A 25,699-nucleotide genomic window follows, 5' to 3' on the forward strand; every position below is an offset into this window, starting at 1 on the left:
TTCATCCGCATTCCTACCCAGTACTCAGGTGACTTCGGGACATGTTCTCAGTTTCATCACCAGTGTAGATTAGTTTTCAGTCAGCAAACTACCACTTATTCCTCTGACCAGTCGCGTATTGCCTGTATCATGAGTTTATGTTCTGACAAAGCAGATTCCTGGTCATAAGCCATCTCCCTTAATCCTTGTATTCAAATTACCAAGATTTTGTTATGGAGATGCATAAGATGTTTTGACCATCCTGTTAAAGGCAAGTAAGCCGTAAGTAAACCTTTGTCGCTAACTCAAGGGAAGGAGTCTGTCTCTCAGTAAGCGTTACAATTTTGCATTTTGGCAGTTGAGAGTGGGTGGAATGAAATAGCGTTACAAGGGGTCTTCTTAAGGGGTTTATCAGAAGAAATTAAGGATGAGCTAGCAGCCCAAGAAGTCTGAGAGGCGGACGGCTACATACAACCCATCCACTCCCCGCCACAGCCAGCAGTTCTCCCAGTCCTCACCACCACCCACTGGCCGAGCCATCGCTGGAGTTTCCGGGGATCCCTCTGGATCTGCAACACCTGCAGAAGAACCCATGCAGCTGGGGCAGTCCAAACTTTCTCCATCTGAGAGACAACGTTGTTTTCGTCTTGGCCTCTGCATTTATTGTGGCCATGAGGGACATCGTCTAGCAACCTGTCCCAATCTGCCAAAAGAGTAAGCTCACCAAGTGACTGAGGGGCGCTGGTGAGCCGTTCTACTCATTCCTCAACCTCCACTAACCAAATTGACCTGAGAGGTACGTTACACTGGTCACTCAAGTCACTCCCCATGCACGTCCTAGTGAATTCAGGTACAGATAATAGCTTAATTGACTCTGATTTGGCACATCAATCCAACATTTTCTTACCTGTTACCTTACCTGTCCCTCAGCCTGTTTTGGCCCTAGATGGCCATGAAATCTCATCTGTAACCCATCGCACAGCTCCTATCTCCCTCACTCTTTCTGGAAATAATACTGAGATTATTGAGCTTTTCATAACCCCCTTAACCTTCTACACCCATTGTTCTGGGGTTATCATGGTTAAAGCTACACAATCCTATTATTCACTGGTCCTCCGCTTCTGTCAGTTCTTGGAGTAGTTGTTGCCATCAAAACTGTCTTAAATCTGCTATCCCTACTAGTCTCTCATGTTTGCACTCACAACCTGAAGACATTGATCTATCAGCTGTACCAAGTGTCTATCATGATCTGAAGCAGGTTTTTAGTAGGACAGAGCTCTGTCCTTACCCCCTCACAGCCACTATGATTGTGCTATTGATCTGTTGTCTGGCTCTCCTCTTCCCACTAAAAAGTTGTATAACCTGTCTAAGCTAGAGAAGGAGTCCATGGAGAAGTACATCTGGGAATCGTTGGCTGCAGGTCTTATTTGCCCCTCTTCATCGCCAGTTGGTGCAGCGTTTTTCTTTGTGGAAAAGAGAGACAAGACACTTCGACCCTGCATCAACTACAGAGGTTTGAATGAAATAACGGTTAAGAATAAGTACCCTTTATCTCTGATTAACGCAGGTTTCACCCCCCTGCACAATGCAGGCATTTTCATGAAGTTGGACCTCCGGAATGCTTACCACTTGAGTCGGATTCAAGGGAGGGATGAATGGAAGACTGCATTTAACACAGACCTGGGTCACTTTGAATACCAGGTAATGCCTTTTGGCCTCATAAACGCCCCTGCTGTTTTTCAGGTCCTCATCAATGACATGCTCAGAGACATGTTAAACAGATTTGTGTTCGTCTATCTAGAAGACTTTGATTTTTTCTAAGAACATTGATGAGCATGTGGTTCATGTTAGATCTATTTTGCAATGGTTGCTGGAGAACAAATTGTTTTGTTAAAGCTGAAAGTGTGACTTTCATGTTTCCTCTGTTGCTTTCCTGGGCTACATTATTGAGAAGGGTCAGTTCAAGCCAGATCTGGAAAAGACTGAGGCCGTCATGAACTGGCCCACACCTGAGACCCGAAAACAGCTCCAGAGGTTCACCCTCACCTACCGACCTGATTCCCGTAACATCAAGATGAATGCGCTTTCCCGCCAGTTTGCATCATCTGTGGAGGAAGGTCCAGTGGCGACCATCTTAATACCTACCTGTGTGGTCGGAGCTGCCAAGTGGGAGCTAGAACACGTTGTAAGGGAGGCCCATTGAGAACATCCTGCACCTGATGGTTGTCTTCTGGGGCGGCTCTTCGTACCTCCTCCAGCGAGATCTCCAGTGCTCCAGTGTGGACATTCTTCGAAAGTGGCCTGCCATCTGGGTCATCATCGGAATCTCTCCCTGTTGCAGCAGCGTTTTTGGTGGCCTTCCATGTCTGCTGACACCCGAGAGTTTGTCGCTGCCTGCTCCGTCTGTGCCTGCAATAAATCTTCTAATCGAGCTCCATCTGAGTGTAACCAATTTTAAAGATATAAAAGTGAATTACAGTGTAATAACAACTTGGACTGATCATAAGATCTGGACCAGAATCAGAAGACACTAAATTCGGGAGGAGCCACTGTACTGAGCAACAATAATGAGGCAGACGCAGGAGTAACAGTCGAGTAGCCACTCTTATAATTTGTTACAGTGAATAAAGTAAACTGTTTGGTTTGTACAGAATACAAATTAATAACTCAAACTGTCAGAAAATAAAAAAAAATAGTGTGCACACTTACAACAAAAACATGTCTGTTGGGGCCCTTCAATAAAATATGAGTTGTTAAAGGTTTTATCGTTGTAGAGTTATTCAAGTTCACCTTAAGTGTATCATTTATGAGAAGTAACCATTAAAGTGCTCACACATTTACCTGTTCATTGAACAGTGTTTCAATAGTACTTATGGTAAGTAACCATTAACATTCAAAAGATCATTTATCATAACCATATCAGAACCATGAGCAAATAACATAACAGTACACATTTTGAGTTAGACACAGAGGTATTAAAGAAGTGTGCTTGAGTTACTCTTACACCATAAGCCTATTCATGTGAGAGAACTGCACCAAAAATTACCCTGTAGTCACTTTAAATTCAGCCGAAATAGCATAAATGTTCTCAATAAATTGCATAGTACAAAATAAAATATTGTTTTACATGCATCACAACATATCAAATTACTCTTGTTTCCCTTTAATTTGGCATTAGGAAAATAATATACTTCCCTTTAATTTTATACACATAAGCATAAAATAATAAACACAATGTGCATATGTTCAGAAGTATTGCACCATTATTCACTTCAGTTCACTCTCACAACCGTAATATCACCACTGCTTTCTTTCAACACTCGGGAAAAAACAAGAGGAAAATAGCACCAGAGCAGCTAAATAGCACATTTCTCACCGTTGCTCTCTATGTTATCAAGGCGGAGCACGCCGATGTCGGACCTCGCAGCGGCTCTCCGAATGAAAGGCAAGCGGTTAGCCGACGTAACTCTCCTTTGTTCAGTCACTGGGCTCCGGACTTCCAGTGGGTGAGTGCTCCAACTCTCTTTCCATGTTTTCACAGGTAAACTATGTTTTTTTCTCCCGTTTTTTCTCTTCCTCTTAGCAGGCAGCTGCCCTCGCTTCTCTGGCTGAGATCAGAAAAGACCGGGAGAGCAACGCGCCTGCACTTCGCCTCCGAGCCGACAGGCTGAGCGTGGCCTGCGTAACCTCTGATTGGCTCTGAGAGCTAGGTATCCCAACGTGGGACTATGTGAGCTGAGCGATGCATTCAAATGCAATAGGACAACCAACACTTTGCCGATGCAAAACAAATAAAGATAAAGAAAATAAACAGTCTCTCTTTTTTTATTGTGCTCAAATAACTGTGTGTATTTTTTACACCTGGCTACACGAGCTTATCCCTTACCCATTCCACACCACACCTGGTCTCACATCGCCGTGGATTTCGTGACTTGCTTACCTTCCTCAGACGGTAACAATGTTGTACTGACTGTATTTGGATCAGGGTCCCCTGACAAGCCTGGTAGGCCGCTGGGTGGCGTGCATTACTTCAGTAATCAACCTCCATTTTTTGTATTGTATTTTTTGGGAATTCTGTTTCTACCCATGTGCTTTTCTTGTTGAACCACCGGAACATTAAAACTGTTACTTTTTACAGTACACTGTGTCCGTCTCTGCTACTGTGGTACAAAAACAAAAAAACAGCATATGTAACGCTGTTCTTCGTCTTTGTCTTTTTGTTAGCTGCTAATTGCTAGCTGTTGTTTTTTAAATCTTCCATGGTGGGTTGCACACATAAATACAAATTGAACACATCACACCCCTGCCACCCATGTTCACATCTTTCTGGTTAACAGACCACTCCATCAGCTCTTTCTGCAATCGGACACTATAAACTGAACAGCGAGGCAGCATAAGGGCATGATATTCCTGCCTTGAACAGGGAGAAGACCATAAACACTGTCCTCCACACCACACTGACACACCTGAGGCAGATGGGGACATATGTCAGGATGCTGTTTGTGGATTACAGCTCTGCTTTCAGCTCTGCTTTCAGCTTCCAGCAGACTGGTTAGGAAACTGCAGGACTTTAGTCTCAGTAACCATCTGTGTCTGTGGATTAAAGACTTTCTTACCAACTGCCCACAGACAATGAGACTCAGCCCTTACATCTCCCTGAGTCTGACCCTCAGCACAGGAGCACCGCAAGGATGTGTGCTTAGCCCCGCCCTCTACTCCCACCACCATACACAGGACTGCACACCTACACACCCCACAAATACAATCATAAAATTTGCAGATGATACAACAGTGGTGGGACTTATCTCAAACGGTGATGACAGCCTACAGACATGAGGTCTGCAATTAGAAGAATGGTGTGCAGTGAATAGCCTGTCACTAAACATCTGAAAGACAAAGAAGCTCTTTAGGGTGAATAACGTCCCCGTGGCAGAAAGTCAAATAGATGGTAGTCACTGGATATCACTGGTGGTACATGAACCATCAAAACTATACATTAAATAAATTTTATATTTACACAATTTGTGTCTCCTCGCTGTGTAATCTTTGTCACCTGTTGTTTATTTGAAGTAAGGCTGTGCTGTCTATACAGAGCTCCTTTCCTCAACAGCACTGTTTGCGTCGTCTGAGCATGTCCTCTTGGCATTGCTGTAGAATTTATTTATTTATTGGCTTTTTGATTTATTTATTTTTTTTATAAGCCTTTCTGTCTCAAGAGACTCTCAACCAATTACTGTGACAGTACACTCAGCATTAAATCTGAATCCACAGAGCGGTGCCTTGACAGACTGGATCTCATGCAGATACACAGTATCTTGCTGCTTCAGGAGCAGCAAGAAAAATGGTGCTTTGCATAATATTAGCAATGATTTGGGAGGATGGTTAACAGCAGCTTGGATCGGAAATGGTGTTCAGCACTCCGTGGTGATTAGAAAAGAGGCATTTGATGGTATTTGTAGCACTTGCACAGAGCTGCAGTGGATTGTGTGTGCATGTGTGTGTGTGTGCGTGTCTGCATGTGTGTGTCTGCGTCCCCTTGAATATGAATGCAATCTGCTGAGGATGCTCCTAGAGAGTGCAAAAAAAAAGAGTGAAAACAGCTTGCCTGAGTCCCTGAAACACCAAATATATCAAACTATCACCATACGGAGTCCTGACACGGGACACTTCATAAAACCTAGGGCTACACTCAATAAATACATTTAACATGATATATTTCTATAACATCTGAACCACAGTTTAGACAAGGTTGGGGAAAATTTACTTGTGCAGCCATCCACCACACTCAATGTACTTACTGCACACCTTAAAACCTCACTATAAGAAGTCTCACAACCTGCTGCGACACTAAATATTGGCAGTGGATAAAACTGTGGGATGCAGAAACATCAGGTATGAACATGATTTCTAGAGACAATGAACTATCCATCCATCCATCCATCCATCTATTTTCTTCCGCTTATCCGGGGTCGGGTCGCGGGGGCAGCAGCCTAAGCAGGGAAGCCCAGACTTCCCTCTCCCTGGCCACTTCTTCCAGCTCTTCCCGGGGGACCCCGAGGCGTTCCCAGACCAGCCGAGAGACATAGTCTCTCCAGTGTGTCCTGGGCCTCCCCCGGGGCCTCCTACCGGTGGGACGTGCCCTGAACACCTCACCAGGGAGGCGTCCTGGAGGCATCCTAATTAGATGCCCAAGCCACCTCATCTGGCTCTTCTCAACGCGGAGGAGCAGCGGCTCTACTCCGAGCTCCTCCCGGATGACCGAGCTTCTCACCCTATCTCTAAGGGAGAGCCCAGCCACCCTACGGAGGAAACTCATTTCGGCCGCTTGTACCCGCGATCTTGTTCTTTCGGTCACTACCCAAAGCTCGTGACCATAGGTGAGGGTAGGAACGAAGATCGACCGGTAAATCGAGAGCTTTGCCTTTCGGCTCAGCTCCCTCTTCACCACGACAGATTGGTGATCGGTCCTTCCCTCACTCGTGAACAAGACCCCGACGTACTTAAACTCCTCTACTTGGGGCAGGACTTCGTCCCCGATCCGGAGGGGGCACGCCACCCTTTTCCGGCTGAGAACCATGGCCTCGGATTTGGAGGTGCTGATTCTCATCCCAGCCGCTTCACACTCGGCTGCGAACCGATCCAGTGAGAGCTGAAGCTCATGGCCCGATGAAGCCAACAGGACCACATCATCTGCAAAGAGCAGAGACCCAATCCTGAGGTCACCAAACTGGACCCCCTCAACACCCTGGCTGCGCCTAGAAATTCTGTCCATAAAAGTTATGAACAGAATCGGTGACAAAGGGCAGCCCTGGCGGAGTCCAACCCTCACCGGAAACGAGTTTGACTTACTGCCGGCAATGCGGACCAAGCTCTGGCACCGGTCATACAAGGAACCGGTCAACAAAGCACATGTGGACTGGTTGGGCAAACTCCCATGCACCCTCAAGGACCCTGCCAAGGGTCCAGAGCTGATCCACAGTTCCACGACCGGGGCGAAAACCACATTGCTCCTCCTGAATCCGGGGTTCGACTATCCGGCGGACCCTCCTCTCTAGTACCCCCGAATAGACCTTACCAGGGAGACTGAGGAGTGTGATCCCCCTGTAGTTGGAACACACCCTCCGGTCCCCCTTCTTAAAAAGCGGGACCACCACCCCAGTCTGCTAGTCCAAGGGCACTGCCCCCAATGTCCACGCAGTGTTGCAGAGTCGTGTCAGCCACGACAACCCCACAACATCCAGGGCCTTGAGGAACTCTGGGCGGACCTCGTCCACCCCCGGGGCCCTGCCACCGAGGAGCTTTTTGACCACCTCGGTAACCTCCGCCCCAGAGATAGAGGAGCCCACCCCCGAGTCCCCAGGCCCTGCTTCCTCACCGGAAGGCATGTCGGTGGGATTTAGGAGGTCTTCGAAGTATTCCTTCCACTGATCCAAAACGTTCCGAGTCGAGGTCAGCAGTGCCCCGTCCCCACCATACACAGTGTTGACGGAGCACCGCTTCCTCCTCCTGAGATACCGGATGGTGGTCCAGAACCTCTTCGAAGCCATCCGGAAGTCGTTTTCCATGGCCTCGCCGAACTCCTCCTACGCTCCTCCTACACTCCTCACCTCGGTGACCGCCGCCGCACTCCGCTTGGCCTGTCGGTACCTGTCTGCTGCCTCCGGAGTCCCACAGGCCAAGAAGGCCCGATAGGACTCCTTCTTCAGCTTGACGGCACCCCTTACCGCCGTGTCCACCAGCGGGTTCGGGTGTTGCCGCCCCGACAGGCACCGACCACCTTACAGCCACAGCACCGGTTGGCCACCTCAGCAATGGAGGCACGGAACATGGCCCACCGGACTCAATGTCCCCCGCCTCCCCCGGGACATGGTCGAAGCTCTCCCGGAGGTGGGAGTTGAAGCTCTTTCTGACGGGAGACTCTGCCAGATGTACAATGAACTAAATATATGTAATCCCTAGTAACTTCAGTTCAGCAGTGTTGAATTGGTTTGATGTGATGACTTTTTTTCTACACCTTTGCATGTGCCTCCTTCCCCTAATCTTAATCATCCAAGCCAGCATTGTGTTGTCTAAGTTTAACCACGTGCCACATCATCCCACCATGTTCTTGTGTTGACATCATGGTAGCGGCTTCCTGGAATGTCAACATCAGACGCAGAAGGACACCTAAAATGTAATATGTGGACGTGAAAGTCCACAGCAAAGCTGCTACATGTGACGACTTGTGATAACAATGTGTTTGAACTTCCACTTTTCAGGTCCAAGGCCACTTAATTGTTTAGCCCTTTTTCACCTTGGGACACTTAGATGATTCTCAGCTTTGTATCAAAAAATGTGGGTAGTGTGTGCAGATGAACTGTGGTAAACTTTCCTCCATCTAACTAGTGCCTGGATAGAATTTCTTTTCTCAAATATTTTCAAAAACATCTTTTAATGACTTGTTTAGCTTTAATAGAGAGTTTGTGAACAGGAAGTGGCAGAAAAACTTTAATTAAATGGTAAAACTGCTGATCAAATATAAATATATATGATTCTGTTGCTGAGTTGCATATTTTTTTTTCCTCAAATGGTTTAGAAACATGTTAGCAAACTGTTTAACACAGTTAGGTTGTTCGAGGTTGTTTGTTACCAGCTGGCTGCCATCGTTTCACACAGACCATTTCACGTTACATAACCCACCAGAGGAGATATTCATTGGTCCAGTGTGCATGGTGCACTGCATTCTTATAGTTGTAGGTTTTCTACCTCTTTATTAGTTCTTGGCTTTAAAGAGGTTTACAAAATCTTTCACTTCTATGCAACATTAACATTTCTCCCAACATTTGACAAGATCTTCAGTCATTTGCAACAGAATGCTTTCCCGCCATTGACAAGATATTCTGGCAATCCATGTTTTCACTGTTACACAACAGGGGGCGCTGTTATAAATGTTGTGAAACAGAACAGCTCTGCGATGACTAAAAACAAGAGAGGAAGATCAGCTGGAAACTGGTAGTAGAGGATATAACTTGCCAATTTTCTTACTACATTTAGTTATTTTTCAGACTCTCTCAGCAACTTAATGTTTTAAAAGCAACAAGGGACACATTTAAAGACTTATATACATATATATATATATATATATATATATATATATATTGTAATTTAGTCCCATGATGGCTTGCATGCACAGTTGGTTCACCATCAGCCCAGAGTCTCTCCCTCTCTCTCCCCTTGTGCTGTGCAGTAGGTGTGTGTGTGTGTGACAGGGTGAGAGGGTGACAGGCAGGACGAAGGGAGATGCTGCTCGCAGTGTGAGTTCAGTTGTGAATTTCTAGCCTGGTTATGTTAAAAGAATGAATTGATACCTGGATGCATGATTCCTGGCAACTCCCAACAAGCAGCACAATATGTAAATATCAAAAGGTTGTCACAAAGCCATTGCTTAGGGAGTGTTGTAAAGGTCATGGTGCTGTTGTAGCATATCTTAAAGGAATTAAGAGAAACAAACAAAACAAAAATGTAAATATGAAATTTATTCTGTACCTGAAAATGTCAAGCCTTTTGTCTAAAGTGGTGGGGTTTTTTTTTTTTGTTTGGTTTGTTTGTTTTTATATAAAAAGGCATGATGTCAAATATTGATAAAAACACAGACACAGAGGCTTCAAGCTGGCAGAGAGGAAACAATACACACACACACACACACACACGCATCTATACATGTATATATATACATATATGTGTATATATATTTATATATATATATATGTGTGTGTATATATATAGAGAGAGAGAGAGATGGGGTGGAGAAGAGACTGAATCAGGAATGGGAAAGAGAAGAGAGATGATAGAGAGAGGGAGGGTGGGAGGTAGAAGGAAATAGAGCAGAGGAGGGAAGAGATAGGTGGTGACAGACTGAAGGGAAGCTGTCTTTTATCTCAGTGCTACAACCAAGGGGGGGGGGGGAGAGAGAGAGAGAGAGAGAGAGAGAGAGAGAGAGAGAGGCGCTCTTGCTTGTCCACAGTGGCGAGCAGTTAGCAGGATCCAGAGAGGGATACACACGGATGAGAAAAACAGCGTTAGAGGAGGTGATCGGAATACATCCATCTGCAGGAGGTAAAGACCATCACTCCATTCTTTTCCATCTCTCTTCTTCTTCTGTTTTCCTATCATCTCTCTCTTCTCCGTGTTTATCTCTCCTTCAGTCCTGCTATAGTGCTGAGAAAATGTTTCGCTTCTGCAGCTGTTTTCTGCTCTTTTCTGCTGTGTGTGTGTGTGTGTGTGCGTGCATGTGTGTGTGTATTTGAAAAGTGTCTGCATTGGCTAGAGCGTGCTCTCTTCTTATGTGTGAGGGAGAGATATTTATCTTTCGTGTGTGCATTACACAAGAGCGTCAGTGTGTGTGCAGATGAATAGAAAATTGATAAAAAAAGCTGTGATTTGGCCATCGGAAAAAAAAATCTGTATGACTGCACACAAGCTCGCCATTAACACACACTCCTATAACAGCTAGTGTATTGGTGGTGTTTGACTCTAGGGAGAGCAGAGCGTAAAATAAATTATTTTCACACTGGACTGGGATCAGTTCTCTGCAGTCCTGCATGCAGACCAGGCAGCTGGATGAATGCAGATTTTCAGAACATCCACATTTATCTGTAGATTTTTTTAAGCCCATAAAAATGTGGTATTTTTAAGCTGTTTTGACAAAGATGGGAATTTAGACCAAATAAAAAGTTTACCCAGGAATGAGCAGCAATGCAATGGTAAATGTGATGCTCTCCATTTTCTGGTTATTTTTTGCCTCCATCTTTTGCTCATGTCTGTGGTGTTTTTGCCATTTTCTAATCGATCATTGATCTTTTAAACAGTGTTGTCTGTACTTTTTAGTTTTTTTGTTAGATTTCTTGTGTAACAGCGGGGGAAGTTTGATTCTCTCTGGGTGGCACTTTTCTGTGTTTGTTCAACCATGAAGTGATAACTCTGTTTCAACACCCATCCATCCAGTTTATACACCCCACTTTCCAAAAATTCTTAAGTTGAATTCATGACTATTTTTTTTTTACCTCACCGGCAGAGAGACCAAGCCCTTTATTTAGAAGAGGCAGTTGTTTTTGATCAGTTATTGCAGCCCATTTTCATTCCAAATAGAGCCACTTTGTCAGTGCTTTTGGCATAGATCACAGCCAGGACATCTTTCCTGACCACATGAAACGCTGCTGGACGGCATCAGGTAAGAACATGGCTGGACACAACTGGTCGCATCCGCATTATATAAGGAGTGCAAGGGTGGATGACTCCAACAAACCCTGGACTTTCAAATTGGAGTGTGGTGATGCTTTCTGTCTGAATGTGATGTTTTATCATGTGCCTCCTTCCCCTAATCTTGACTAAGTCAGCATGTGTATTTCTTGACGTCCCAGTGTTGGTTGCCATGTGCTGCTGTTGTCTAAACATAACCATGGCCAGCGTCATTCCACCATGTTTGTGTTGACATCACAGTAGCGGCATCATGGAATGTAAAGAGCAGTCACAGACAGATACATAAAACGACTCAAGACTGACTTCCAGTTGTCTTAAGATTTTCTGGCTTTTGTAACAGGCAGATTTGTGGTATCACTGCAATGCCTAATAGTGCCTTAGAGTGGTGCCTTATTTTTGTGTTTTGTCTTCCTATCGCTAACATTAGCCATCTTGATGTTCACACTGCTCTTTCTGCTCCAATCACTGGTCTAGCCCTAGCAGAGCTGTGTCACTGCTGGGGAACAGGGAAAGTAAAACGTGCTGCGTGTAGCTGTGGTGAGAGGGGCTGAGTTGAAAAATAGTGATTTGTTTCTAGCCACTTACAGTCACTGTAGAGCTTAAGAAAAACAGAAGTATAGATTATGGAGTTAAAGTGGTATAAATGATATTCACACCTGTGCAACATATAACTTTCAGAAGGTGTAATCACATATAAATTATTACTATTCTAGACAGTTACTTAAACCAGGAATCTGAAGGTTCAGGCACAATAAATATTTGACAAATGTGTTGAAATAATGTATAAACACAGTTTACACAGTGGAAGTCAGAAAATGGTCCATGCTGTTCTATCATTTTAGAGGCAAATAAAGACATCCCTTTCACAGGATCTCAGCTGCTTCAAACACTGTCTGAAAGTGAATTAAATAGGATAGCCTGTTGTAAATGGACTAACTTGTATAGCACTTTTCTAGTCTTCTGACCATGCAAAGCGCTTTCAGACTTCTTGTCACATCCACCCATTTGCTCACATTCACAAACTGGTGGCCGAGGCTACTGTAGATGGTGCCACCTGCTACTCTGTTACCTTGCACATACATACACACACACATTGATGGAACAGGCATTTGGAGCAATTTGGGGTTCAGTATCTTACCCAAGGACAATTTGATATGTTGACTGGAGAAGCCCATGTCAGCCCAATGAAGATTTAGCTTGAAATCTTTTTGACATTTGCCACCAAGACTACCACGACTATGGACAAGTAAACCACTTCAGCCCAGTTAATTTAGTTAAGTCAGTAACAGACATGAAATGGCCCAGAGTTGAAAATAATAAATCACACTTGTAGTTGAGCTACCAAATCCCATTTTAATCTAAGGCGCGTGTAAAAAAGTGTTTTTTAAACACAGGTAAACCCAATAAATGTAGGCTAAAAACTCCTTTCGCACTTCCGGTAGAGCAGCTGTGTACACAACTGTGCAGCAGATGAGTGCTCCCTTTTGTGTGTTTGTTTTGGTGCGTCTGTTTAATGTCAAGGACAGGCCAGAGAAAAGGTTAGAGTTGAAAGTAGCATGAACAAAGGTCTGTAAAAACTTTAAGGTCATTGTGACAGTTTCCATAAAATTAAAAACCCAGATGTTAGTGGGGGTTTTTATGCAATGGCAAAAGGGCTTAAAAGGCTGCAGCCATACTAGAAGTCTTGCGAGGCTGTGCTTATTGGACAAAACAATGCTGATTTGAGCTAAATGCTAACATCAGCATAGCACAGAGACTATATTCACCTGTTATTTTTTATTTATTTTTTTTGTTCATGGGAAATGAATAATTTTGCCGTTGCTACAGAAAGAAAAACTGTCAGAAAATATATGGCAGCACATGTTCAGCTCTAATGAGATTATCGCTGACTGCTTTCTATAATTCCTTTAAGGTGTGAGGGAGACAAGTGATCCACTGCTGCTATATTTTCAATAATAACACAGAATGAATGAGACACAAAGCCACATATTTCAAAGAGCAGACCTGATCCAACGGTTGGACTTGTCTGTTTACATCAGCCAAATTAAAAAAATGTAAAAAGATTGCAATGACAAAAACTGTCATGGGGCTCCTATCCAACGCACTCTGTGTGCCCGATGGATATAGCAGTGTTGAATAAACATGTCAACTCTGACGCATGAAGTCAGAGCAGATAACGTTTGTAATGGTGCATGTTCACATCAGGTTTCTTTGTCTTATCTCTGTATTTATGTGAACAGAAAGACTGACTTGTACCAGTTCATGGTTACAGTTAAGAGCCAGAGCAACAAATTTAGATATAGGTTATAACCCAATGTGATACCAAAGTTGTAACAAAGTTTGCAACTATCAGTTATGGCTGGAAACTGTTTTTATCCAACTTGGCACTAAATTAGTGCCTGAAAAAGCAAAGACAAATGCCTCACATCAGCCAAAGTCTAAAGTTTTCTGTCATGTAATTAAAAAGTACAAAAGTACCTAAAACATACCCTAGAAGTTTGATCAAATCGACCACTAGGGGGCACCACACTTCTACAATTCTACAATTTCATTTAGCAGACGCTTTTATCCAAAGCGACGTACAACACAAGCAAGAATTAGACTTAAGGAAAAAACCCTTAGTAAGTGCAAAAAGTGCTTCAGGTGTGATTGGTCACAGGTATTGCCGTCTAGTGGCAGAAGAAGTGGCGCACAGCCCCCCCCCCCCCCCCCCCCCCCCACTTTTTTTTTTTTTTTGAAACCAAAGTAATAACCAGTAGCGATCTCAGCATCTGAGATTCAACAATCTCAGTATCACTACTTACGATGACAGTTCAACATACAACATCACACAACTTTGTCAGTGCTAGAGAATCATTAAGTGCTGGGTTTTGGACCTTCTGACTTAATTTACCGCAAAGGGCAAAGCGGAGAAGAGTCAGGTTAAGTGCCTAGGTGTTCTCGGAACAAATGAGTTTTCAATTGTCTCTTAAAAGTAGAAAGGGACTCAGCAGAACGCACAGAGTTTGGAAGTTTGTTCCACCATTTGGGAACAACAGAAGAGAAGAGTCTGGCTAGAGATTTAGAGCCGTGCTGGGCTGGAAGCACCAGGCATCTTTCGCATGCAGAGCGTAGTGGGCGAGAAGGAGAGTAGACCTGCATCAGGGATTCCAGGTAGGCTGGAGCAGTTCTTGTGATTGTTTTGTAAGCCAAGAGAAGTGCTTTGAATTTGATTCTGGCTGCCTCTGGAAGCCAGTGAAGAGAAATTAGCAGCGGGGTGACATGTGCTCTTTTGGGCTGGTTGAAGACCAGACGTGCTGCTGCATTCTGGATCATCTGAAGAGGTTTGAATGAGCATGCAGGGAGGCCTGCCAGAAGAGAGTTGCAGTAGTCAATGCGTGAGATCACAAGAGCCTGAACCAGAAGCTGTGTGGCCTGTTGGGTCAGGAAGGGTCTGATCTTCCTGATGTTGTAGAGGGCATAACGGCAAGACCGAGAAACTGAGGCCACATGAACCTTAAAGGTCAGCTAGTCATCAATCATGACACCCAGGTTTCTGGCTGAGTTTGTGGGCACAAGTAGGCTCGAGTCAAGTTGGACACTGATCCGAGGCTGAACAGATGGACAAGCTGGAAAGACCATGAGTTCGGTCTTAGACAGATTTAGCTGAAGGTGGCGTTCCTTCATCCATGTGGAGATATCAGCCAGACACGCTGATATCCGAGCTGAGACCGTTCTGTCATCAGGTGGAAAGGAGAGGAAGAGCTGAGTGTCATCAGCATAGCAGTGGTAGGAGAAACCGTGGGAGCGGATCACTGCACCGAGTGAGGTGGTGTACAGAGAGAAAAGTAGGGGACCAAGCACCGACCCCTGAGGAACCCCTGTCGATAGGCCATGTGACCTAGACACCTCTCCTCGCCATGACACTCTGAAGGATCTGCCTGTGAGGTAGGACTTGAACCACCATAGGACAGAACCTGAGATGCCGAGCTCAGAGAGCGTGGAGAGGAGGATTTGATGGTTCACCGTGTCAAAGGCAGCAGACAGGTCCAGCAGCAGTAGGACAGAGGATTGACCAGCCGCTCGAGCCAGTCTCAGTGACTCAGTGACTGACAGGAGTGCAGTCTCAGTGGAATGGTCACACCTGAAGCCAGACTGAAAGGAGTCAAGTAGGTTGTTGTTCCGCAAGTGTTCAGAGACCTGGTTAAATACTGCGCGCTCCAGTATTTTCGACAGAAATGGTAGAAGTGAGACTGGCCTGTAGTTTTCAGGGCGGGGTTGAGATTAGGCTTTTTGAGCAGTGGGGTGACATGGGCTTGCTTAAAAGTAGCAGGAAAAGTGCCAGTTTTTAGGGAGGAATTGACAATGTGTGTGACTGCAGGTTTGATAGTGGGCAGGATGGTCTGCAGGATGCGGGTGGGTATTGGATCAAGAGGACATGTTGTAGGTTTTGAGCTCAGAAGAAGTCTGGAGACCTCATCTTCGGTCAGAGGAGTGAAAGAGCAGAGTGAAGCAGCAGTAGTGGATTTGAGCTGACTGGGCCGGTCAGGCTCAGAGAACTGGTTGCTGATTGCAGCCACATTTTCAGTGAAAAAGGAGGAGAACATGTCTGGAGTCAGTGTAGGGGAAGGCTGAGCAGCTGGAGGAGAAAGCAAGGAGTTAAACACCATAAACAGTTTTCTGGAGTCAGTAGCAGCACAGATCTTGTTCTGATAGAAGGCTTTCTTAGCGGACTGCAAGGAAGAGGTAAAGGAAGCAAGTTTCTGTTTGTATGAGGACAAATCAGTGGGTTCTTGGGATTTACGCCACTTTCTTTCTGCTGCCCTGAGTCCAGTTCTTTGTTCTCTCAGGACTTCAGAGAGCCATGGACTTGGTTGTTTTTTTCTTGGCTGGTTTGGACACCAGGGGGCAGAGTTTGTCCAGAGAGGATGCCAGAGAGGAACAGAGTGTTTCTGTAGCCTCATTAACAGAAAGTGAGGAGAAGTGTGAGTGGTCAGGCACTTGTAAAAAAAAAAAAATGGGTGTGATATAACACTAGTTAGGATATATTAAATAATAATGTTTAGCCACGTATGTAAAATTATTTTAAAATCGACTAATGGGGCCCGCCGCAACAACACTTTAGATTTTTGGAAAAACACATTTTCTGATATATAAACTTAGATACCCATCCACCTTACCACCCGCCTGCCCTAGAAGGGCACTCTTGCTCTTTATATTACGTGGTTACCAGCAGTGTTATTACCTGACACCCTCCTTCAGCGTTTCATGCGCACGGGACCTGTTCTGTCCAGCTGCGTCCTCACGCAACTCTGCCTGTGCGTGTTGCATGTGGATGCACCATGTCTGGCCGTCCGTGACCATAGTGACAGTTCACTCTGTTGTGTCCTCTGAGTGTGACTGTCTGAGCTGCCATATCAGACAGTTAGAGATCAAGTTCTGTAATGGGAAAAGACCAAATTTTTTCTTTTTTTTTTTTTTCTTTTGTTTTCGACATGTTCTTCTTGAGTTGCCTGAGGAAGTCCAGTCTTTGCTGGGTCTTTTTGATGATGTGGTTGGTATTAATGTTCCATCTCAGAGTGGTACTGATGAGAGGGAGGACTCGAAATGAGTCAGTCAGAGGTATGGGCTGGTTGGACATATGAATCAGGGTTTTGATGATCATATTTCTTCTGAACTTTACAGCAATTCATTAGAGAGATCTTTGGAGGATTGGGTTTGTGCAGAGTTCTGTTTTGTTGGTCCCCTCTCTCGGGCGAGCGACACTCTGTCCATTCTGAATTCTATCTATCAGCTGTGTGCTGGTGTTCAAACTGAAGGTGCAACCTTTTCAAAGATGGGAGACTACTTGTTATCTCTCTATGCTTGTAATTTTTAATATCAGCACCGCCAAGGGGAATAGTTAAAACCCCCTGTTTTTTCAAATGCATGTAACTCTGGTAAAATAAAAGCTCTACATTTCTCAGTTCCTGACTTTTTCCCTAAATTGTGTTTTTGATCATTTTCTTAAATGTGGGTGCTGTGGGACAAAAAGAAAAACATATATCATTTAAACTTCCACCGTGAACACCTGTCAGTGCAGCTGATTGGACTTTGTGATAAGAACTTTGTCATATTACCAGCAAACTACAGCTTGTTTGCAGTCATGTGATTCTGATGATGTGTAAAAGTCAGATGGGGGCAGGAAGTAAAGAACACCAGTGTAGCGGTTATTAATAACTACGTTAGAATTTGGATTTTGCACTCCTTAAATTTACTTTAAGGGGCACCACTCTACATTTAGGAGAAAATTAAATTTTAAATTATGATGGTTTCAAAACATGTCATCACTTTAATCAATCTCACAATCTGTACCGTTTATCCTGTATACATTGATCTAAAAAAAAACCTGGGTTATGATGGCAGGTAGCTAGTACCACATATAAGAGCATATCTATGATTCATGCATAAGACAATGTAACATATGCTAATGTAGCCTATGATTACCTACTCTTAGAGGATCACCCACCAGGCTGTATGCCCACATCAACACAGCCGCTCTCTGATGCTGAAAGAGACATGACAGACAAGCGTTATTCTAATTAGACCCACCACATTTACTTATTATAAATACTTATAGCCTATTCTTTAATGTCGCCTAGTCCTTGTGAACCGGGACTGCACAAAGTTACAAAACATTTTGACCTCAGTGTTCCATATAAATGATCCTGGCCTTTTATCCCTGTAAGCACCATGGACAGCTCTGTCAGCACCATGAAATCTGCTGAAAGAGAGTGCTCTGATTCTCTGTTTCATTTATTGCCAATAACATAGGCTATTAATATCCCAAATTCATTTGTAACTTGAACTTAATGTTCTTCTGCAGTAATTAAATTATTTAAATTTGTGTTTGTTTTTTGTGGTTTATTACTGATCAGTTTTAAAATGTAGCTTATTTTCTTTTCTTTTTCTCCAAAGTCCAAAAACTGAATTTAAAAAAGTAATTTTGTCAAGTATTACTTAATTTAATAAAATAGATGAAAACGGACAGCTTACCTGCTTGAAGAAAAGAGCTTCAAGCTTACTGATGCTGTGTAGGCAGAGGGTAAAACTGATTCCCCTCAGTGGTTCAAGTGTTGATGTTTCAAGTGTTAAACAGAAAATGTGTTTAATATTGAGATATTTACTTCAAATTACATACAAAACAGACAACAACAACCAAGTTTTTATTAACGATGCTATTGACCAAAACAATTTATGCTCATAGAATGGATCATATGATATCCTACAAAAATGCATGCACGACAGTTCACATGATATCAGACAAATTAGCACCCCACCAATGTAGTTATGTACAGTTATGGAGGTAATTGATTAATAAAGATAACATTTCACTGGAAATGTCTGCCATTTATTCAGACTTTGAAATCTTCCAGGACACATGGACTGGCAAGTAAATAAATAATAAATAAAAAGATGTGTGAATATGATGCTAGTAAGGACCAGAAGATTGAAGTCATGAAAAGAAAAAAAATAAGTTAAACATTGAAAATATAATTTAACATGAACTTGACTTGTGATTGAAAGGTAAACCATGTGTAAAATTTTAAAATAAGTGAAAAAGTCTGAATTATATCATTACGAATTATAACATTCCTTCAAATGTATTGGCAACCAAAATCAAAACTCCACACAACAAGTCAAGGTCATATTATTTAATTATATAATTTGAGGCCTCAACAAGACTGACACAACAAAGAAACCCACAGTAATGCGTGAGAAAAAAAAAGGAATTTGTGTGTACCTTGGCAAAGTGAATGCACAAATAAATATGGGAAAGTTTACAAAAAGAAGAAAACAAAACAAAAATTTATTAGGACTAGCACTATTTCCAGCCTTGTGTTGATATCACAGAGATGTAACCATCACCACCATCACCATGTTCACCATTACTGACACACAACACACACACACACACACACACACACACACACACACACATAACATGGTCAGCAAAAATCGTTAATTTCACTGATAGATAGATAGATAGATAGATAGATAGATAGATTGGCAGTCAAACAAAGATAATAGCAGAAATGGAATTTTGAAAGTGTGTCAGTATTCTAATCACAGCCTCAGCCTATCACGTCCGCTATGTTTTCTCCTCCAGTCACCATTATAATTAGTAACACTGGATGCTAATCCATGGCTAATTGGCACTGAAAGATCCCCATAAAGCAAAAGACATTTTAGTGCAGCTTCTGTCCTTGGACTGGAGCAAAAGGGCAGCTGGTGATACTGTTTGATTAATTCTTTACATCTGAGTGTTTGAAAATGTTTGATCAATTAAATAAATCCCCTTAAATAAAGTTAACTGTTTCAGGTACAGTAAAATTCCAAGTCACAATTGACTTTCAAGAGTTTTATTTCCCAACGCCCAATAGCTCAGTTGGTAGGGCGAGTGCCCCTTGTACAATGGTCATGTCTTGAGCTGCCACAGGTTTGATTCTGGCCCTTTGCTACATGTCATCCCCTCCCCCTTTTGCACTACAGCTATCCTATTCCAAAAAAAGGCAAAAAAATTCACTGGGCTAAAATCACAGTGGCCCTTAAGAAGGCTCACTCTCGACTCATGGTCAAGAGTTACTAATTGTGATCTTTACATATATATGTGTGTGTGTGTGTGTGTGTGTGTGTAGCCCCTTTTTCATCTTAAAAATATTCTTAATAATAATAATAACCGTGACATTAAGTACACATGGCTTCTTCTCTTATTAGAGCCCATTAGATTCTTGAAGCTTGAAACTGAACTTCAAGAAGAGATAAGGCAGTTTGGCCCCTGAACTGTCAAATTAACTCATGTAATTGCAGCAACTTATGTCCACTGAGATGGACAAGAAAGCAAACTTTAACATTTGATGGAGATATAATTTGTTTATATTCTTAAATCTAATCTGCTAAATACAATGAACACACTAATCATATAGGGTATATTATGGTTCATTACTGTACTGCAATAAGGTGTCATTAATAAAATATATGCATAATAGTCAGGAATAAGAGGGAATTATTTTCAAACTCTAATGTACAGCATACATTTTAATATGTTACTGTAAATCCAAATGTGCGCCTTAACATGGAGGGAAACAAGTTAATAAGACATGTAATCAACTCAAGAATGCTTTCCTCAAGCACAAAGAGACGCTCCCTTAATATCATATATATTACATATCCACATTAAATTTGTGTCTGGCCTATGTTAGCCTCTAAGCTCCAGTAATAAGTTATAATATAATAACTTAATTCTAAATTAATAATTATGTGTTCACAAAACAGAGGAAGAAAGGGAAAAAAAAAAGAATAATTTCAGTATAAGCTTCCTCAGCCAGACTAACGCTGATAAAACATCCATCACTTGCATATTGTTTCTGCTCTGCCTGCTTGGAGATGAGGCTGGTGCAGCTAGCAGGTGGAGTGATTGAGGGTCCATAATTAGTACATCCTGTCAATAAGGACAGAAAATTCAAGACATGCCAAGAAACAGGCACGCTGGCTTGAGTGCTGCTGTTCTGCCTGCCAGTTCTCATTCCAAAGTCATCAAATACAACCAGTTTGTAAGTGATTTTGGCATCAGACACCAATGCTTGAAGCCACCTTTTGTGATGCTGTGATACCCCAACAGGAAGCATCAGTTGTAAAGTGCTGGTGTTATGAAAAAATGCTGGTCAGCAAGATGGCACCTGTCGCAGTCGGAAAATACGGCACTGGATGCTGTCAGTGTGTGAGTGTGTATGAATGGTTACTGAGTAGCCGGTGGAACCCTGTAAGGAAGCCTCAGTCACCAGTGTGTGAGTGTGTGTAAATGGGTGAATGTGACTCATTCTGTAAAAGTACTTTAAAAGGTCAGAAGACTAAGAGCCCAATACAAGTGCAGGTCCATTTTTATGGTTAGATGTATGCAACAAAAGTGCATGACAACCAACACTGAGACGTCAACAAAAGCACATGGTTAGAGTTTAGGCAACAAAGGCACATTGTTAGTTTTAGAGAAAAAAGCATCATGGTTTGGATCCAGGGTGAAAGTCTGGATTTGTTGGACCATCCACCTCCACTCCTGCCAGCCCTCTAGGGACTTTAGCTGTTTATATTATGTTGTTACTGGCAGCATTTTCAACTGATGCCATCTGGTGGCATATCATGATGACACAACAGATGCCATCCAGCAGTGTTACTAGCTGAAGCTGCTGGTCTGCATAATGTCGCAACAGGTCCTGTCCAGCCAACTAGTGGCATATCATAATGCCACAAAAGGTTCCATCCCTGTGTTTAACAAACTGACGCTGCCCAGCAGCATAGCATACCACAGAAAAAGGCAGCTTTTGGTATTAGTGACAGATGCATCATCAGAGAGGTAAGAGTGTGTCACTGTGAATGAATGTGCTAATGTCAGTTCACAAATCACAAATAGGGAAGAAAAAAAACAACAACTATATTTATGGATTTCATTTTCTCTGTTTCAGGAAGTGCAGACCTTTGATGAGCCTCTAACCCAACAATCACCTTGTGACTTTCTGTTTTCAACATGACGAAAAAGGAAGGTTTTAAAGCAAAAGTTTGCCATGGACTTTACTACAAGTAAATTGATCAACTGAACCCGCTTGCATTCTAATTTTAGATGTAGTGGTGTTGCTAGTGCTTTGAATTGAAATGGTTCTCAGCTGGTGGAACAATGTCAACAAACCATCAAATTAAGGTACATCTCATGACTGCACAAAGTTTAACATCTTGAACCATATTATGGAGTTCTTTTTTATTTTTTTGGAGGAACTGTATGGAATTATTCTTCGGACTGCACCATGTGGGCACTCCTGGCTGTCCAGCGCTGTGAAAGTGACCATGCATCTGTGTGTTTGAGTGTACTTTTGGGTGTTTATGAGTGTTGGTGTATGCCCACAGTGGTGTGACACATTTGAAGTGATAGGGGAAGACATTTCGAGGCTGTTCTTCCTTTACAATGACAATTCCAGCCGGCGTGGCTCTTTCCTGCCTTTTTCCTGTGGTGGTCCTCCTATGCCTTGTTTCCCAGAGTTGTTATGGAACACAGGTCAATCTTGGCCCACAAACTTACCCCAACCACAGCTCTAAACCAACGTCATTACCAAGCTCCAGTCCTGAAAAACATAGACAGATCCTGAGCTCCAGCAAGAACCTCTTGAGCAAGTTTCAGCTGAAACCTGGACTTGACACCATGTCTGGTCTGCCCAACAACCATAGGGCCAATACAAACTTTCCATCGGCAATCTCCCTGGCCACATCAAGCTCAAACAGTAAACTTAAGCAACGGCATACGCCTAAACAGAGTTCTAATTCAAGGCAAGAATTGGCATACAAAACAAATTCCTATCAAGGGGTGAGAAATGCCTATCCCCAGGAATCTTCAAAAATCAATTCCAAAAGCCATCCAAAACCAATGCTTGGGTCAATGTCGCAGCTACAGCCCAAAGCATTCTCCAGCTCTCAGGTAGTGACCGGGCCTAAGACCAATCCAGAGTCAGTCCCCAAGACTAACTTATCTTCACTGCCTAGTCCTAATCAAACGTCTGACTCAGCTGGCACAGTTAACCCCAGCGCATATAACGATGCCAGCGCAGCTTCACTATCCATTCCTAAATCCCAGTACAGATTTCCACCTTCGCAAATAAATCCCAAATCTGACTCTAACATCACCAACCCAAATCCAAGAGCATTCATCAGAGGACAGAGGAATAGGAACAAGTTGCTGGAGACAAACAAGGATTCCAGGCATCGACCCAAGAGAGGCTGGATCTGGAACCAGTTCTTTGTTCTGGAGGAACACATCGGACCTGAACCTCAGTATGTTGGAAAGGTAAGATATCTTTATTTAAAATAAATGAAAGTCTGAAATGCCTGGTTCAGAGTGTGATTAAGGTGATCTTTGGTAGTGAAACACAAAAACAGAAAACGCATGCCTTTCTTGTTTTGCTTCCAGTGCAGTTCACAGATCTATAAAATCCACTTTGTTTTTTCCTAATCCACTTTTAGTCTTTTCTGAACATGTGTTGTTTAAAGAGCATGCACTTGCTGGTGCTTGTTTAATGCAATTTTATTTTGTATTCATTTTCTTAATTTGTCAGTCCACACAATTAACAGACTGTGAGTAGTTAAAACGTAGCTTCTGGGTATCCCAAATTTCATGTGAGGTGATTTCTTTGTACATGAGTCAAGCATCATACTAATACTATGTAATAATCAAAATATGTGGAAAGTTGATTAATGTAGTAGCCAACCATTTATGGAAAATCTGTACTTCAAGTACAATAATTAGCTGACTAAATTATTAGTAACAGCATTTCCATAATAAACCTGATTGTAAAAATCATGCCATGGTGATTGGACACTCAAAACCGAAAAAAATTCAGAGTTATGTGTTTTAGCAGGTAGCCAAAACCAGATGAACTGCAGTTGTTTTGGGTTTTTTTTCTGCTATCAGTTTGTTAATAATGTCTCTATGTTTTACATGTATGGCTTATTAGATGTAGTTGTGAGTGTCCCCACAAACAGACCCCTACATCCCTTATGCCCAGGACACACAATGCCCGTGTGTGTCACAGACTCTTTCTTTTTGGTTTCAGTGCCCATGTTTCCAGGTTAGAGGAGTCACACTGCTCAAGTGAGCAGCACTGCTCAGGCTCAGCACAGCTGCTGCTCAGGTGTGGAATATTAAGATTCGGAGTCTTGCAATCTTTTCTATGAGATGTGCACAGTTTTTAGCAAACATAGGTCGTGAAAATTATGTGTTGATAGTCACATTTACCTAATACCAGCCTTTTACTACAGTTTTAATGTCTTTATCTGTCACAGACATGAAAAATATAAATACTTATGAACTCAACACTTCCTGATTTTGTTTCAAAATAAAAGCCCTTTGACAAAGTTTTTGTCAAGAGTATCCCTTCAGTTGTAAACACAAGGTTTATTGTGAAATATTTGAAGCACCGTGTTGTTGACAATGCAGTGGCTTGCACAGCTCCACAAATAGGTGGCGTATGAGTTTGACGTGGAAATACTCACAGCAACAGATAGTTCTGAGGCAGAAACATTGTCTGAACAAAGCACTTACTCCTCATGCAGGCAGTGTGGTCCAGGTGTTAGAAACTACTAACCTTCAGTTTTATTGTTATATTTTAGACATTTTTAAGTGATAGAACTTCATTTGAGGATGCAACTAACTGCAAAGCTGCAGGTGGAGGAGAAAAAAGTTGAATATTCTTCAGGAGGAAAACAGTGACTGAGCAACAGTGAGCTGAGAGGAGCAATCCGCAGCAGACTGCTAAACCTTCTCTCCTGCATAACCAACCTAAGGAAGACTCTTTCTGTGTGAATCTGAGGACACTATGAATATAAATGTAAAAAAAACACCAACAACAGCAAAAAAAAAACAAACAAAAAAAAAAAAACAAAGCATGTGTGGTGCTTACACTGAATGCTAATTCTTTAAAATGTCAGTCTTTTTACAGCCATTGCATACAAGACAAAAAACCCTCCATTGTAATATGTGTCATGAAGTTGCTAACAAACTGATTTTTAGACTGCCCACAGTGTGTATGTTCAGTTATGTTCTTGAGTGGTACAAGAGGTCTTACGGGCTGCTAATCCAGGTTTAAACAGCTGCATACTGTAGAACCTGTCTGTGATAACATGGCTGAGCACATTTAATCAGAGGAACAATCACCAATGCTTAAATTTTCATCTGTGTGGTGCACGCTTTCACGATACAAACCTCAGAAACAAATAATACCTCTTAAACCTGATTCAAACATTTCTCAACGATAAGTTTTTGCACCAGGTCACCATCTTGGATTTTAGATTTCAGATTGCACTATCCATCAGAAGCTGTGCTGTGGCTGAGAAAGATCCTTTCTACATGATTTAAATACAGGCACACATTAAACTGATTAATTGAAAGGTGGTTGTTTATCGCAGGTGGCTCCATTTAAATGCCACTATCTGGATGCTTCATAGATTGTTATGTGAAACTGCTACAAAAGACATCTCAACACACACAAAAAATACAAAGCAGAGAAGGGTCTTTAGTTGACAATACGGGTTTCGGTAAACAGTCCAAAAAATAGCTGAGGTATCCAAAATTCACTATTCTAAGACAGAGTCAAAAACAAGATCTGATACCAACAGAAGTAAACCCAGAAGATAATGACTGGAAAGCTAGATGAGGAGGTACAAAGATTAGCTTGAACAGAAAACAGGGAACACACAGGCTAATTAGCCTCAGGAAGAGGGGGTAGTTGTAGCAATAGGATTGATAGCACATGTTAATGTTCAACATGTTGATTAAATAAAGAAACCTGTAAGCAAAATGAAATGCTTTAACTGTCCATTCTGTAAAGTAAGAACAGAACAGAATGAAACGTGGTGGCAGTGGATTGAAATTTTGCGCACTATGGCCTAAAGAAGAGAGCTATTAGCCAGCGTGTTAGCCACAAGG

General features: G+C 42.6%; 1 protein-coding gene across 1 annotated transcript in view; it reads left to right on the forward strand.

The window, feature by feature from the left end:
* Positions 1-22,134: 22,134 nt before the first annotated feature.
* The window catches only part of LOC121951252 (cadherin-18-like), a 106,386-nt gene continuing 102,821 nt past the window's right edge, over positions 22,135-25,699 (forward strand). Inside the window, exon 1 of the mRNA XM_042497517.1 lies at positions 22,135-23,062. Coding sequence (XP_042353451.1) covers positions 22,190-23,062 — 873 coding nt within the window. The 5' untranslated portion in view covers positions 22,135-22,189. The remainder of the gene's footprint in view (positions 23,063-25,699) is intronic.

This window comes from Plectropomus leopardus, chromosome 12, assembly GCF_008729295.1.
Source record: "Plectropomus leopardus isolate mb chromosome 12, YSFRI_Pleo_2.0, whole genome shotgun sequence".
In the NCBI taxonomy this organism is placed as follows: domain Eukaryota; kingdom Metazoa; phylum Chordata; class Actinopteri; order Perciformes; family Serranidae; genus Plectropomus; species Plectropomus leopardus.